Genomic DNA, 17,257 nt, shown 5'->3' with positions numbered 1-17,257 from the left:
TACAATCTCACCATTGGGAGGGTGAGAGGCTATGTTTTAATGACTTACTGAGTTTGTCTTTGAACTCTTAAGAGTCTTAGAGAATGACATTAAGTCTGGCCAAAAATAACACAAATCGGCTATCCAGGTTTATCATGATTTCTCAATGGGTAGGTGTACTTTGCTTTAAAAAAGTATCTTAATAAGATGTTTATACATTATGATTGATCACTGTATTTTAATCAGTTCATAAACTGTGTTTTATATACTTTTTTTGGAGGGGAGCACGTGTCTATTCTTAAAATAAAGCCTACCTGTATAATAATTGTACAGAACATTCGACAGTTTACCCTCAAGTGTTTCACAAAACAAGGAAAGTTAATTTGCAGTCTTAGATTATGTCATGAAACTGATGATTTATGTTCTTGGGATATTCCAAGAACCCAGAATCTCTTCTACTTTTAGTGTGCATTCCTAGCTCAAGAAAATTATCATTTTCTCTTCAGATACCCATTGTTTAAAAAAGAAAATCGGTAGAAATAAAAGTTATAGCGATTTGGCTCAGCAACATTGAGATGCCCCAGTGTGTGAAATATTTTATAAAGTAATTCAATCATATGAGGTTGGTGCCAAAGTAATTGTGGGTCTTTTGCCATTAAAAGTAATGACAAGACCCACAATTACTTTGGCACCAACCTAGAACCATAGGACTAAAAGAAACCATAGAGATCAAGACTATGCCCATATTTTGAGGAAGCTGAGGCTCAGTGAGGTTAATAATCACATTTCCATAGCAGATGTTATATGTGTATATGCTCACACACATTTAAAAGTAGGTATCTTCATAGACATGTACTTAATAAACATGAAATTTACATTTCTAGTTTTCTTTAAAAACATGTCTTTGATTTGATCATCATGCTATAAATTAAATTATTTCTTCTTTTTTCTTATTAATGCAACATCTCTTCTGTCTAATGCTCCTAAATGTCTTGTTCTCACTTCCTAAGGACAGTGGGTAATAAGGTGAGGGAATTTTGGCTTCTCTGTCCTTTTTGTTTTGTTTTCATTTTTTAACATTTACTTGTTTGTGTTAATTTTTCTTTAGTTTTTGTGGTTTTGTGATATCTTTGGTAGTGAACATTCCTCAGATATGTTTCAAATACAGAAGCAATGTGTTTTGAACATTCAGCATGTGAAAAATGTGGAGTTAGTTGGTGGAATTCATTGTTCTATCTGTCTAGGTTTCCATAACAAATCACACTGGGGCCTACCAAGCAGATGTTCTGAAAGACTCATTACTGTACTAATGCAAATTCATCCTTAGACCAGACGTGCACCACCTTCTTTGAGGAAGATCTGGCTTCATTTGTTGTTAGCAATATAATCTCTATTTAAATGTGGAAGCTCATTGAAGCAATTTCCTAGTTGTGAGTGCATTTGTGCCTTATATGAAGTGTGTCTGCCTGTGTGTTCACACAAATGCACAGGTTCATGTTTGCAGACACTCTGATTTCACAGTACAGAAGTAAACGACATCCAAAGCTCTGGAAGCAAGTACCTCAGGAAGCAGCAGGTGGTCTGGCACTCCAGCACTCTGCTGAGGCCAAAAATTAAGCAAGGCTTCACATACTCATGATCAAATTTGTATATCTTATTTGGCTCTGCTTGGTTGCCCAGGACAAAGTTAGTGTACCATGCGGCACTTACTTGGAAAGTGTTCATTTGCTTGGGTGTATGTACCATGATAGCAGAAGAAGTGAACGGGTTCCAAAGGGAAGAGCCCTTCCTGGCGGCACTGTGCATTCCACCTGAGACTACGATACTCTGTAACTGAGTGAGTGTAGTTATCTCTCCGTAAAGCACTCTCCCTTTCGGCTGCTGTCAGTGTTTATAGTAACACTGGTGAAGGTGCTGCAGACGCATGGAAGTAGCCGGCCTAAGAGTCCAGGCTAGTTGCACCATTCACTTTGTGACTTTGGGCAATCACTAAAGTTCTCTGAACATCACTTTTCTTATCTGTACAAAAAGGATTCGACTGTTTATCAACCAGGACACCGCTGGAACTTCAGATAGAACAGTTCCGTGTTGTGTGACTGTCCTGTGCATTGTAGGCCATTTTATATAGTAATCCCCAGACATTGGGGCACCAGGCTTTCCACCCTGTATTTCCAGGAACCCTGGGAACTAGAGGAGGCAATACTTTCCCTGATTGAGGACCAGGTGGACTAGATTAAGATTCCATTATTTGCAGCATTGTCTTACAGAGTCTACTTGATTGGGGTTAAGGAATCATTTCCTGATCCTCCTAGTGAACTGTTAGGGAGTACACTAAGGGGAACGGTGAAATCATTCTACAGACTCATGATGGCTGTGATCTGCAGCCTTTCTTTCTTTCTGAATATAGCACGAGCTTATTATATGATTGAAGTTTTACCTCTCTCAACTGCTTTTACTGACACCTTGGTTGAGGTTCTACAAAAGCAAGAAAATGTGGAAGGAGGGAGGAGAGATTACAAAGAGCTTGGCTAACCAGCCCTGAACAGCCTAGAGGGGCTCTTGTTGGAGGAGGTAATGTGTACTGATGGTGCATATCTTACGTTTATGTTCCAGCTGAGCAAAATGAACCTAAAGACTAAAACCACCTGGGATCGTAGTAATTGCTAACACCCTGTGAGCCATTTGCTATTATCCAGGTCTTTTTATACTTGTATGCTCTCTGGGCTTCACACTTAATTCCTGACAACAATCTCTGAAATAAACGGTCCCCGTTTTATAGATAAGGAAACTGAGGTTTGGAGTGACTAAGTAATATGCCCAAAGAATAAAGTGGTGGAGATGGGATTGGAACCAAGGAAGTGTGTTTGCAGAGTTGCTGATTGGGGCAGGATTCCATGGCTGATACGATGCCAATCACACTACAGCTAGCATTCTCTGCTGTCCATTGCCTCCCAGTGCCCATCAGCCTGGTGGTCCATCCGACATTTTGGCCAAAAGTGGCTAGCTCCATTCACCAGAGCGTAGTTTTTCTTCTCATTCAACCAACCAATGATCTTGAAGATCTTGATATGCATGAGCTCTCATTATTGGCTCGCTTTCCTTGACCCTCCCTGGTGACATTTCTTTCCTTTCCACTTGATCCCAGCAGACATCTCAGCCAAGCCCTGGTGGTCAGTCTTCATGCAGCAGCCAACAGTCCCCCATCAGCAACTATTCCAACAGTGGGCTCGAGCTTCCTCTGACCGATGGAGGTAGTATAGGAGACCTCAGTGCCATTGATGAAACCCCAATCATGGACTCGACCATTTCCACTGCAACCACAGCCCTTGCTTTGCAAGCCAGGAGAAACCCGGCAGGGACCAAATGGATGGAGCACGTAAAACTAGAAAGGCTAAAACAAGTGAATGGAATGTTTCCACGACTGAACCCCATTCTACCCCCTAAAGCCCCTGCGGTCTCTCCTCTCATAGGAAATGGTGAGTTCTACATCAGACCGTTCATCTGCTCAGGGTTTTTTGTTGTTGTTGTTCTTTTAAATGCACACCCTCGGTTTTATGTTTGCTAGTTTCTCCATTAGTCCTAAAATGACGCTGTAACTATCCGTTAATGTTGAGCCCATTCAAGTTGCCTTTTCGGATGGTCCATATTTTAAAAACAGCTAGGAACAGTATAATACTGAGGAAAAAATGTGACTCTGCATGACTCATATTCTGATGGTGAAATCATAATTGTTAGATTAGGGTAAGGGAATGCCAGCAGTAGAGGCATCTGTGGTTGGAACTCTGTCTCTGGTTTCCAAAATTTAAAACCAGGAGGTTAGCAGCCACTTTTATTTATATTTACCCAGTTCAAGGAAAGTCAAAAATCCCTCCCCATTGTCAGTCCCCAGGTCAGTTTGTACTTCTGAGGTTACACTTCTGAGAGCACCTAAGGGGTGAAGCTCTGCCCTGCACCAACACGGGTGTTACCTGTTGATAGGATGTGGCATGAACAGGACACCCTGAGCGTGAATGTGAAACTCGTGGAATACCTTTGCCTGGGGACTTGCCTGCAACTCAAGCGTTGTGTACCCATCACAAGATTCCTTTTGTCCTTGCACTGTGCTTGGGGAGGGGCTTCACTGAATTGAGGGAGTTGTTATTGTTTTGTTTAAGACAGGCATCAGCAAACTATAGCCTGCGGCCATCTCCAGCCGCCCCTGTTTTGGTAAAGAAAGCTTCATGGGCACCCCGCCACGCCTGTTTGCTCACTGCTGTCTGTGGCTGTGTTGGGGCTACACTGCAGAGCTGAGTAGTTGTGAGGCAGGTAATGTGGCTTGGGACACCAAAAATAGTTCCTAGCTGACCCTTTACAGAAAAGGGTTACTCATGCCTGGTATAAGTCATCCTCGAAGGGAATTTCTCCGCATGGTCTCTCTCTTTCTCTGTCTCCAGGCACACAGTCCAACAACACCTGCAGCTTGGGTGGGCCCATGACGCTTCTCCCGGGCAGAAGCGACCTCTCTGGGGTGGACGTTACCATGCTGAACATGCTCAACAGGAGGGACAGCAGCGCCAGCACCATCAGCTCTGCCTACCTGAGCAGCCGCCGCTCCTCAGGGATCTCGCCCTGCTTCTCCAGCCGCCGCTCCAGCGAGGCGTCGCAGGCTGAGGGCCGGCCGCAGAACGTGAGCGTGGCTGACTCCTACGACCCCATCTCCACCGATGCCTCGCGCCGCTCCAGTGAGGCCAGCCAGAGCGACGGCCTGCCCAGCCTGCTCAGCCTCACGCCCGCCCAGCAGTACCGCCTCAAGGCCAAGTACGCGGCTGCCACAGGAGGGCCGCCGCCCACGCCCCTGCCCAACATGGAGAGGATGAGCCTGAAGACGCGCCTGGCGCTGCTCGGGGACGCCCTCGAGCCTGGCGTGGCCCTGCCTCCCGTCCATGCCCCGAGGAGGTGCAGCGACGGGGGAGCCCACGGCTACGGGCGACGCCACCTGCAGCCGCACGATGCGCCAGGCCACGGCGTGAGGAGGGCCAGCGACCCCGTGCGGACGGGCTCCGAGGGCCTGGCCCTGCCCCGTGTGCCGCGCTTCAGCAACCTCAGCAGCTGCAACCCCCCAGCGATGGCCTCGTCAGCGGAGAAGCGCAGCCTCGTGCTTCAGAATTACACGCGGCCCGAGGGCGGCCAGTCCCGAAACTTCCACTCGTCCCCCTGTCCTCCCAGCATCACCGAGAACGTCACCCTGGAGTCCCTGACGATGGACGCCGATGCCAACTTGAACGATGAGGATTTCCTGCCGGACGACGTGGTGCAGTATTTAAATTCCCAGAACCAAGCAGGGTACGAGCAGCACTTCCCGAGCACCCTCCCGGACGAGAGCAAAGTGCCCCACGGGCCCGGTGACTTTGACGCGCCCGGGCTGCCAGACAGCCACGCTGGCCAGCAGTTCCATGCCCTCGAGCAGCCCTGCCCCGAGGGCAGCAAAACCGACCTGCCCATCCAGTGGAACGAAGTCAGCTCCGGAAGCGCCGAACTGTCCTCCTCCAAGCTCAAGTGTGGCCCGCGGCCCGCTGTGCCGCAGACTCGCGCCTTTGGGTTCTGCAACGGCATGGTGGTCCACACGCAGAACCCCTTGAGGAGCGGGCCTGCTGGGGGCTTTCAGACCCTCGGGGAGAACAGCAACCCCTACGCTGGCCCAGAGCACTTGATGCTTCACAACAGCCCCGGAAGTGGCACCAGTGGAAACGCTTTCCATGAACAGCCCTGTAAGGCCCCGCAGTATGGGAACTGCCTCAACAGGCAACCAGTGGCCCCTGGTGCGCTCGACGGTGCCTGTGGTGCCGGGATTCAAGCCTCAAAGCTGAAGAGCACCCCCATGCAAGGGAGCGGGGGCCAGCTGAATTTCGGCCTGCCAGTAGCACCAAATGAGTCAGCTGGCAGCATGGCGAATGGCATGCAGACCCAGGACCCGGTGGGACAGGGGTACCTGGCTCACCAGCTCCTCGGCGACAGCATGCAGCTCCCGGGGGCAGGACGCCCCGGTCAGCAGATGCTTGGGCAGGTTAGTGCTACCTCACACATCAACATCTATCAAGGGCCAGAGAGCTGCCTGCCAGGGGCTCACGGCATGGGCAGCCAGCCGTCAAGCTTGGCAGTCGTCAGGGGCTACCAGCCGTGTGCCAGCTTTGGGGGCAGCAGGCGCCAGGCTATGCCAAGGGACAGCCTTGCTCTGCAGTCAGGACAGCTCAGTGACACAAGTCAGACCTGCAGGGTGAATGGCATCAAGATGGAGATGAAAGGGCCGCCGCATCCGCTGTGCTCTAATCTGCAGAATTACTCTGGTCAGTTCTATGACCAAACCGTGGGCTTCAGTCAGCAAGACATGAAAGCTGGTTCATTCTCCATTTCAGACACCAGCTGCCTGCTACAGGGGACCAGCGCCAAAAACTCTGAGTTACTTTCCCCAGGTGCTAATCAGGTGACAAGCACAGTGGACAGCCTCGACAGCCATGACCTGGAAGGGGTACAGATTGACTTCGATGCCATCATAGACGATGGGGACCACTCCAGCCTGATGTCAGGGGCCCTGAGCCCAAGCGTCATTCAGAACCTTTCCCATAGCTCCTCCCGCCTCACCACGCCTCGGGCGTCCCTCCCATTCCCAGCGCTGTCCATGAGCACCACCAACATGGCTATAGGGGACATGAGTTCTTTGCTGACCTCCCTAGCGGAAGAAAGCAAATTCCTTGCAGTTATGCAATAGGCTTTAGGAAAAAGGGACTGCAACCAACGTAAATCAATAGGAGTTGAAGAGATTAAGCTGACTTTGTTTTGGCTGTTTTTTTAGTTCTGTATGTATTTTAGCAATCTCATCTCACCTAACTGAGATGTGTTTCAAATATATTCCTTTTATGGAAAAGGACTCTGAAAAACCCTAAAGTATTCTAGGGAGAAACTGTCTTCCATTTCAGTTTTGAATCAGTATTGTTACACACAAACCACCCTCTTTTTTAAAAAAAAAAACAAAAACAAAAAAAACTGTAAGCCCCACCCCTTTTTAGTAAACCTATGTAAATGTGTGATGTGCATATTCTTCTTTCTTTTAGAAGAGCAGTCAAATTAAAGGATTTGACATGTTTTGCTGTTGCTCAAAGGAAATAGGAGTTGGTGTGCTTGTGACCAAGGGGTTACACTTCCAGCTTTTAAAATTCTCCTTTACATGTGCTCAGTGTTTTGTTTTGTGTTTTGGTTTCTGTTTTTTATTTTAATTCCCACATTGGGCACAAGAATCAGAATATGGATAGCGAGTTTAAGAATCTTTTGTGGGTGCACTGTAGCATAGATGACAGAATATTGATGTTTTCCCCATCCCCAATTCAGTTCAGGGCATACTTTCCACAGTTACACAGAAATGGGAATGCGGGGCTCTTGTACATGAAATAGGCGCTCACAGTTTTGGTTTTCAGCTCTTCATGTCTGTAAGTGTGTTTTGGGGGAGGCTATGTCTGTATGGTTGGTTCTCACTTATCACATTTGCCTCTCCTCCCACTACCTTCATGAACAGTTAGTGCTGTTTAGCACTGCAGTTAAAGAGAAGGGACTGGCAGTTGGTGATAGTTACATTGCTACTTTTATCTGTTCTGGTAAGAAGTTAGATAGATTGTAGATTGAAGCATTTGGGTAGAATTAGTTGGGGGAATATTTGTGGGTTGCTGTGTTTGTTGATTAGTTCCATCTCTCCCATTTTAACTGAGAATTGATTATATATAGCTCTAAGTATATAGGTATTTAAACAACCCAACAAGCGGCTGTATCAGTAACATTTATTAATTCCACTATAGTGAAGGAGGATTTCCATTTTAAATACCTTATTTTGAGGGATTTATAAAACTTAGTTGTAAAAGAGAAAGCCCACATAGTGGGAATAAATTGCTTCAGCCATTTTTAGTATTTGAGAGCACTAGGGAAGATGTTTAGTAGCTGTGTGGATGCCTTTTTTCACACCCTGTCTATTGAATGCTGCATCCATTCACGAAGTTAAGTGTTATATGCAGTTAGTCCTTAATGTGGACTGGATCTGTACTTTTGGATTAAAACATTTAAAGATTTTTGAAGTGCAGCTGCTTCCCATGTGCATTTGATACACATAAAAGTCATACTGTGTGTGCACAAAGAGTACATGGATTTTCCAGCATATTGCTTTTAAAAATATGTAAACTATTAAAATATTAACACCTCAGGCTACCTGCTGTATTCTGTCCCATTGACCCCTGGAATTGGATTTATTGCAAGTGATTGATAATTCAATTATGTGGCTTTTCCCCTTTAATCCTGCCATTTAAATTACAGAAGAAAGACAAAATCAAGTAAAATAAAGTGTTAGATAATAGAAAGAGTGTTAGGACAAGCCCACTTTTCTCATATTTATGTTCTTTCATTTGGACCAAGAATCTCTCCGCATGGAGGCTGATTTGCTGTTGGGGACTTTGGCTAAGACTATTGGGTTTGCTTTCAACTAGATGTTCCTGAGACGAGCAGAGGGATGCCGCAATTTCCCCTCCATGCCTGCTATCCTCCCCCATGTAAGTCTTCTTTGAAATTAAAGGATGTGTCTCCTTTGGAACAGCCCCATAACAAAAGAGAACTGCTGATCTGAGCGTAGGAGAGTGGAGGCTCTACCACTTTTCAGCTGAAAAAGCAAGGTTTTCTCTGTGTTTCTGAAACAGGGCATGATGTTGTCACAAAATCAGAGATCCAGTCTCACTTTTCCACAAATCTCCAAATCTCTGGTTTTATCTTGTGTGCTCTAATGGTTTGGCTCAATTCCTTTCCAACTCTTGTTTTCAAAGCTTGGGGCCTGAGTGTTCTCCATTCCTCCTGAGAAAGGAGCTTGGATGGAAGGCACCATGCTGGCCTCCTCCATCAGAGGGCTCTTCCAGTAGTATTCTTCGATGCAACCTCCATTTCTCAGTTACCATCATTTCCTGTATCAGCTTTGTCCTTCCCGAGGGATGCACAGTGATCCGGTCCACCTCTGTTGTTGTCTTGTGCTTCTACTCTTTCCTGTGGTTTCAGGTTGTTTTCTGGGTTTCCCCCATTCATATATACACACACACACACACACACACACACACACATACATACACATATATATATTTGCTTTCCTTTCTACTGCTTTTAGATTTCCAGGAGATGCTAGTTTCAGCTCAATGTTTGACTTCTCTCAATATGGAAATTGCAGAAGGATGGAGGAGAGGAGAGAGGGAAGAAGAAAATGTCCTCCTCCAGAATTTCAGTGATCTGTCATGGCAGTCCAGTGGAAGGAAGGTCTTTTGAGGTCTCTTAGAAGTATCCTTTTGGGACGTCCTTTTGGGATCTCTGTAGGCTAGGCATCTCTTATCTTGAGACTCACCCCCAGCCTCCAAGCCTCTCTCCATTTCTGTAACCTGCGCATTTAGAGCAAGAGGACCGCCTCACTAGTGTCACCATCCTGCCTTTTCTAAAACATGCAGGCTCACACACAGTACTCCTGCTTAATGTCTGTGTTAAACTTTTTCTAACCATTTTTGTTTTGTTTTTCTGAAAAAGTTAACCCCTCCCAACTCCTCACACACTGGCTCTTCCTCTTGAGCCACAAAGTTTTGATTCTTGCGATGTATGTGCCTTATTTTATGTTAATCTTGTCAATGAGAGGGACCAGTTGGTGTTGCCCAGTCAGCACTCTGAGGCTGTGTGTGCACCAGCCAGAGAGCGCACGGTGGTAGCAGAGTCGAGGCTGTCTTGTATCCTGGTTTCCGGTGTTGTTTTGAACTGATAGGAGGATGTTCTCTTCTCACAAGTTACCCTTGTGTATCCTGCAGACGTGTAAAATAAAATACAAGTTCATTTTTTTCACCTTTTTTAGATTTTTAAAAAATAAAATGTGTAATCCTTTTTTAAAAGAAACACATGTAAATACATTTAAGTATTGTAGGCATAGCGTTCGGATGTGACTGGCCCAGGCATTCCTCGGACAAGCCTGCATTCCCCGTGATCACGCCCACCTCAAGCCCAGGGGCTGCAGCACAGCCACAGATGAACTCTACCTTTGCTTTCAGAACCACTTAGTCCTTTTGTAACAAAGAAAAAAATGTTTCTTACAATGTCAATAAAAAATTCTTTGTACGGAAATTTTTACTGTGTTGTTTATTAAATGCATAGTTGAATGGAAAGAGTGCTTTCTTTGAAAACATCCAGAGCCTGTAGTTGGATCCAGAATCTCCACGTACAAGCTGAATGGACTTTTGCTGTGAAATCCGGATTCCTTAGCCCTAAACTGGAGAATAAGATGCAGATACATCCATGCTCATGGTGTTGTGAGGATGTGTACCCGGGGGGCACACCAGTTGCAACCATTATTGTGTTTCTTTCTTTTATTGCTTTCCAAATTGAATGAGGAAGGACGGTGATGGAGTTCAATGTCTAACAACTTAATGTGTCCCTCTTTTATATATTATCCTCTCATTTCAGGGATGCCCTACCACATATCAACAGAAAATCTGACGTGGTAGAAGCCTACTTTATGTGGCTTTTAGTAACTGACCTCAGCCAGAATAAATTGTCTTCCGTGTTTTTCTTGTGTCGGTGTGCAATATTATTCTCCAGATCACCGTAAACTACTCCAAAAACCTTCTCTTCCTCTTTCTTAGTAGCAGCACATGTCTTTTGAGCCATCAACTGAGGGTAGTTGTTTCTGGGAAGGGCGGGAGTCCCAGCTGTGGGTATCGCAAGGCTACAAGGATGGACGCATGCGTGTGTACACGGGCACACACATGCACACATGCATATATAAACACACAGGTGCAACAGCATGTGTTCCCTAGGCCTTATGTCCTGTGGGGGATGTATGTTCCCTGTCCTCCAGCAGGGTTTCTTCGGCCATAGGGATGCTTCATGCTTTCCTGATTCTTGGGGAGAATTTCCTCCCGTCCAATCTGAGATGCTTTGCGTTTGTAACTAGATCCCTTATATAAGGCATCCAAATGAATCCAGAAAAAAAAGAAAAATAAGAATTTATGCCCTTTCTCAGGTATAAATTGTCAGCTCACAAAGAGATATGCCATGTATCGAATCAAAATAAATGAAAGAAATGAGGCTAAGAGAAAGGAAATGTAGGGCAGGGACATCCCCAGGAAAGAGGTGGGTGACATGGACTCCTTCAATTCACATGAGCCTGGGGTGGATGGGGCTCACAACTTTGTAAAAATGCCTCTTGCACAGGAAATACAAAGGAAGCAGAGTTTGAGGTAAAAAAGGTGGAGCTACAATCTGTTATTTCATAAAGATCTCCTTTAAGGAATTTTGGGGATGTAAAGACATTATATCTTACCCAAACGAGAATATAATAGAATGCTAAAATGAGAGGTGAACATTTACCTACTGCCAAAATGTCTTGATTTGTCCTTACTTTCCCCTCCCAGGTTTTCTACTTATTTTCTTGGCAGTCTTCCCTTTTGGTTTGACTTTAGAGTATATTTACTATTCCAAACACAATCTGAACACATCTTTCCTTTCATATTAGCCTTTACTTTCTAAAATCTCATTTTACTAATGTAGACCCTGTTTATGCCTTTTCTACCTAGTTATTCAAGTTCTTGACAATTTTTCAAAACAGTAATAGACTCTAAATTGTTTTTAGGCTTTTTTTTTCTTTGCATACATTTTATAGCCAGAGGCTGGCCCACACTCACCCAGCAGAGGCATGGAAATTCCATTCTACAACTTTTCTCACCTGTCCCCAAATCTCGAATGTCACACACTGCTTCCACCTTTCCTCAGCACCCAGTGGTAGGTTAACATGACCCTGCCTTCAGAGACCTTGCACTGTCTAGGACATAGGGCAGTGATGACATGTTCCATTAATTCAGCCATGCTGCCTCAGTATCTAATATTCTATTCATATTCTCTTATAAGGACTGGAGATGAGGAGATGAATTAAACACAGTTCATATCCATGAGCTCCCAGCCCAATGGGAGAGGCAGACAGGGAAACAGGATGCAATGGCGACTCATAATGGAAGATGTTCAAGGGGAAGTTCAGCTTGGGGCACTGTCCATCTGGAGTGCCTAGCGCAGGGCTTCTCAGACATGCTACTATTGGCATTCGGGGCTGGATAATTCTTTGTTGTAGGGCAGTGTCTTAAGTACTATAGAATGTTTAGTGGTGTCCCACTAGATACCAGTAGCATCCCCCCACGTGGTGACAGCTAAAAACATCTCCAGACATTGCCACATGTCCCATGGCAGGGCAAGGGGGAGACATCACTGCAGACGGAGAACCCCTGGTTTATGGTGAAAAAAAATACAAGGAGAGAGATTCGGCAGGCAGGGGTCCAGAGAGAGATCCCAGCACAGGCCCAGACTCAGCAGCCTTTGATCTGAAGGTGACAGATGAAGAAAGGGTAAGAGCGTCATTGCCAGGCACAGGGGTACAGGGGTAGCAGGAGTAGAGGACTGAGGAAGAAATCCGGAGGATCACTGGCTCCAGGAACCAAGAGACATGAAGGCCTGCATAAGAAAGGGAGTAGGGGAGGGATGGGGAGAGGAGGGGAGGGGTGGGGGGGGAGGGGAGGGGAGGGGTGGGGAGGGGAGGGGAGGGGAGGGGTGGGGAGGGGAGGGGTGGGAAGGGGAGGGGAGGGTGGGAGAGACAGCAGAGAGAGTGTGCTCTAGAAACAGGGAGGCTGATTCTAGAAGGCCAATACTGTCGAAAACAACATCCAGATCAAGTAAAACATGGACAGGAAAAGACAGGTTTTAAGAGTTAGGAGACCCTGGATGACTGCAGGGAAGCATTTTTCACTGGCGTGGTTGGGAAGAGAAACCAGAACACAATAGATGAGAATTAAGTGACACATGAAAAAAAAGGGGAATGCAGTGGCCTCTTTGAAGCAACATACCGCATTTCACCCCCTCCGAGACGCCTTCCATAGTAAGACACATGGTACTCCATGTTCCCACTAAGAAAGAACATGCACTGCCCATTAAACTATGACATGGTGCTTTTCATCCTCTAACAGGTAAGCTCCGATTTTAGTAGTTACCAAATTGGGGGAAAAAAATGCATACCTTGGAGAGTATGAAAGACATTATTTCCCAAGGAAAGGAAAGAAATAGTGGATCAAGGAGGGGTGGAGAGGAGGAAAGGTTGAACTTTTCTTGTAACTGTTCCGGCTGTGCTAGCCGGCTAATAGAAAAGAGGCAACAGAGTGGACAAGGTAGATGTTTCAGTGAACAGAGCCGGCATGGCAACTCCCTTGACCCACGAGACAGGTAACTGTCCTGGGTGATTAGGCAGAGAGTAAGGACCAGGGGAAGTTCCGATTGATGTGCTGGAATGGCCATAGGTCAAGCAACCCAGAGAATGCAAAGGTGACTTAGACCTGTGAAGACAAGACCATCTGGCAATGTGTCAGGAAGGCCCCTGAGCCTGGCCTGGGCCTCTGAACTGAATGGGGAGTGAGGAAGCGGTTGGAAGGTGGAACAGGAAGATGAAGCACCCCATGAAGCAGCCCGAGGATCACACGTCACTGCCACTGCTGAGTTCCTGCAGGACCTAGGTTGAGTAGACTAGGGGCAAGCCTCAAGGGTGGCGGGGGAAAATAATTCTGTAAAACACCCTTTGGCAATGACAGGAGTGGCACGCAAGGAGGGTGCTGGAGAAGGACTGGAAGTGGATGGGGTGGAGGGAGTGCCCTTGGACTCTTGCGGGGTCCACAGCTGCCCTGCTGTTGGGTTCCTCAAGTGGCCAGAACTCCCTCCCATTCTGCAAGTTCCTCCTCCCTCCCTGTAGGAAGAAAGCAGGAGAGTGGGCAAGGGAGGGGCTGCAGAGGTCGGGAATGATGCACTCTTCCCGTCAGCTTCCTCCCAGCCCCCAGCAGTCCGGTTCCAACCTGACCCCTGCAAAGGAAGACTGTGACTACAGAGGTGGCATGCTGGGGAGAACTGGGGCCAAGAAGCAGGATTTGCTATCACCAGCTCTTCACAAAGGAAGCAGGGAACTGTATGTGGAATTCCCCAGGAGCAGTGCATGGACCTAGTTTTTTTCCTTTCACTCTACAGGAACATTGTAATGAAGTACCAGGCTAATTTCCTCATAGGTACCTTGACTTCTCACCCTGCCACAGCTCTATGGGGCTCAGCTCACACTTCTCTCTTGCTCCTGGTTTCCCTTCTCCTACTTGAGACTTCTCAGCCTGTGGCTGAGTGATTGAAGTGAAAAGTAGCCTGGCAAGTCTGCTAACCAGACTGGAAGGAGCACTGCAGTGCCAAAGAGCTGGCCAACCTTACCCAGGGGCCTTCCGTTTGGGACCGAGGCCTGCTGCTAACTTGGGGGAAGCATTCAGCATGCCTAGGTAGGGGAATGTGCATGTATTGGCTTTGCTCTCTTCCTGTGCTGCTTCGGTCTTTGTCCTCATACCCCATCTAAAGAAAGACCCTCTAGCCACTCCAGTTGGAAGCAACTAAAACCTGATCACTCCCTACCTTTGAAAAAGATCCAGTCTTAGAATGTATGCTTCTATGCCAATGGTAGAAGGGACATCTCAGCAGTTAGCTCCCTTCTGTGTGCCTGTTCCTGAACTACTGAAATAAAAACCCCAAATATGCATTTGGTCATATGTGCAACCATCCTGGTGCTCTGCTCATGCCCTGACTGATGGCTGGAGAGCTTATGCAAGGTTTACCTTATCTGAGGTCATCACGGAGCAGATACAGGAAAAGGACTAAGTACTCTTCTCCTACTTTGCTTCCCTACCTGCAAAATCCTCTGCTCCTGGAAGGCTCCCTAAGAAAAGATGGGGAAAGAAAAAGCACTCGCTGTCTCCCTGTGAACAGTCCAACCCACTTTGAATCCTGCAGTGCCTCCAGATGAGTGTTCTTCCCCTGCAGCTGGAAAGCCTCTTATGCTCAGAAATTCCAGAGTCCCAACATGATCCATGCTCAGAAGTTGGGCTACAGCTCTTCGGAGCTGGCAGGCACAAGCCTCCAGCCCTTCAGGGCTTGCAAGAGCCAAATGCACTGCGGAGGTGTGATTCACTGAGTTCCCAGAGGAAAGGGAGGCAGCCAGCTGGCAGGGGATTACTGAACAGCCAGGCCAAGGCATTCCATTGCTGTTTGGAGACAAGCAGCCAGCTACCTCCCTTCTCTTCCTCCCCCACTGAGGCGCAGAGCTGGAGACAGGCCAGGGCCCTAGGGGAAGAGGAGAAGGAACTGAGCTGCCTCACTTACTACCAAGATAAGAAGTCTGTGGCTGCTATCCCCAGTGAGCCAAGACAAGAAATGCTTACATTTTCGTTTGAAGATGACTCTGACGCCCCCAAATGTTTATCCAAAATATACCTAGATGCATTGCCCAGAGAGAATTTTTTAATAAGCAGCAAACTGGGTAAGCAAGAAAAATTGTACTGGCTGAAGAACAAACAAAAAAGCCCAGTGGGTATGTCATAGCTCAAGGATTGACTATATTCTCCTAAATAAGAGACTTCTTTCTCTCGTGCCTTGGATATCTCAGGCTCTCTGGGGTGACTGTAAGTTATAGATTTATTTCTCAGCCATTCTTAGTCCTGATGCTCTTCAGAAACTCACTGCTCTATGAACCCAGGTCCCCTAGACACCTTCCATTTGATCCACATCTTTCCAAAGATGAAGTCATGAAATATGATAAGTATTTCTTCTGAAGTTCATGCAAAGAGCAAAAACCAAAGATCCAGTCCAAGCTCCCTCCCCTTTGAGTTTAGATAAATGAGTCATTTGAATTGAGGTAATAATCCAGACCCTTTCTCACCCACCTCTGCCCCATCTACAGGATAGTAACAACACTTTCTCAGAGCCTTCAAAGCAAAGGGGAGAAGAACATTCTGCTGACCTGCAAGACCGAAGGTCAAGGAGCAGACTTTCCTTGGGTTCCCTTGACCCAGCGTTTCTTCACTTGCTCTGCAGTTTTAGACAATGTAATATGACTTCCCTCTGTTCCAGTTGAATACCCAGCAGCTTCCAACATGGTGATGATTCCAACTTTTTTGAAATGCATTCTGAAGCTATCCTAAATCAAGTGGATTTAACACTGAGCCAAAAGGAAGGCTTTGGAAAACAAGTTGATTTTAATCCAGCCTTACCAGCCCTGTGTACTAGAATTTTAGCTTCATTCAGTCACAGGGTTTCCCCTCCTGAGAAGGAGTACAAACAGGGTAAAGAAAAGGTGGTACTCTGACACCACCCAACTGCCTGGATTCAGTTCTGCAGTTCAGTTCTGGCACAAACTACGTGGAGGCTGGTGTCAGTGTAGACCCCATGAATTAAGAGCTCAGTCCTCCACAAGACAGTCCCAACTTCAGATGCCAGCCAGAAGTTGAGGGGGTTCCCAGGGCCATTCATACTTCTGACCAACTGGCTACAAATTCAGAGGTTGCCCTAACCCCCTCAGGTTGATAATTCTTTGGAACGATTCACAGAATTCAGAAAAGCACCACCCTTGTTATTAAACTTTTATCCTAAAGACTACAATTCAGGGACAGCCAAATGAGGAGATGCATAGGGTGAGTTCTGGGAGGGCCTTGAACCCAGTGCTTCCATGCCCTCTCCTTGTGGAGTCAGGGTCTTTCTCCCTGTAGACAGATCAATATCTTCATCAACCGGAAAGCTCCACTGACTCTCAGGGTCCAGAGGTTTTACTGGGGCTTAATTATGTAGGCATAATTAATTAAATCATTGGCCACATTATTAAATTCCATCTCCAGCCCCCTTCCCCTCTCCAGGAGTCAGGCTTGGCCCACAGTCCCATCTCCAATCGTATGGTTGGTCTTTCTTGTGACCAGCCCCATCTTGAAGCCATCTAGAAGCCACCATGAGTTACTTCATTAGAAAAAACTCAGGTGTGATCCAAGGGTCTCATTATAACAAAGACACTTCTATCACTGGGGAAATTCCAAGGGTTTTAGCATCTCCCTACCAGGAACCAGGGAAAAAGGTCAGTCAAATTTCTTCTTATACAACAGGGGTGTCTCTTTGGAAATAAACCAGTCTAGGACTAAGAAAGAAAAATAGATGAGAGCAAGACATGCCTGGAGCTATGGAGTCCCAGTTGCTGGAGAAGAGCTGACCCGGGCTGACATTTGGACAAAGTGCCAGCAACTTCTCCAATGACTAGATCTTCAAAGTATCCATTCCTTGTAGCTTCCAAGTTCTTATCTGGGAAAGAGAACTTGAGATTGTCGATATAAAATGCTGAGCATATTCAGCACCAAGTAAGTGCTCAGTGAAA

General features: G+C 46.6%; 1 protein-coding gene across 3 annotated transcripts in view; it reads left to right on the top strand.

Moving 5' to 3' along the window:
- GLI3 (GLI family zinc finger 3) overlaps nucleotides 1–10,131 on the top strand; it is a 279,496-nt gene extending 269,365 nt beyond the window's left edge. For all 3 annotated transcript variants that reach the window (XM_050785513.1, XM_050785511.1, XM_050785512.1), the window contains 2 exons: nucleotides 3,128–3,455; nucleotides 4,413–10,131. In XM_050785513.1, the coding sequence (XP_050641470.1) occupies nucleotides 3,128–3,455; nucleotides 4,413–6,724 (2,640 nt within the window). In that variant the 3' untranslated portion in view covers nucleotides 6,725–10,131. The remainder of the gene's footprint in view (nucleotides 1–3,127; nucleotides 3,456–4,412) is intronic.
- Nucleotides 10,132–17,257: the final 7,126 nt, after the last annotated feature.

The sequence above is a fragment of the Macaca thibetana genome, chromosome 3, assembly GCF_024542745.1.
Source record: "Macaca thibetana thibetana isolate TM-01 chromosome 3, ASM2454274v1, whole genome shotgun sequence".
NCBI lineage: Eukaryota > Metazoa > Chordata > Mammalia > Primates > Cercopithecidae > Macaca > Macaca thibetana.
The sequence above is the reverse complement of the archived record's forward strand: the minus strand, read 5'-3'. Positions and strand labels throughout refer to the sequence as shown.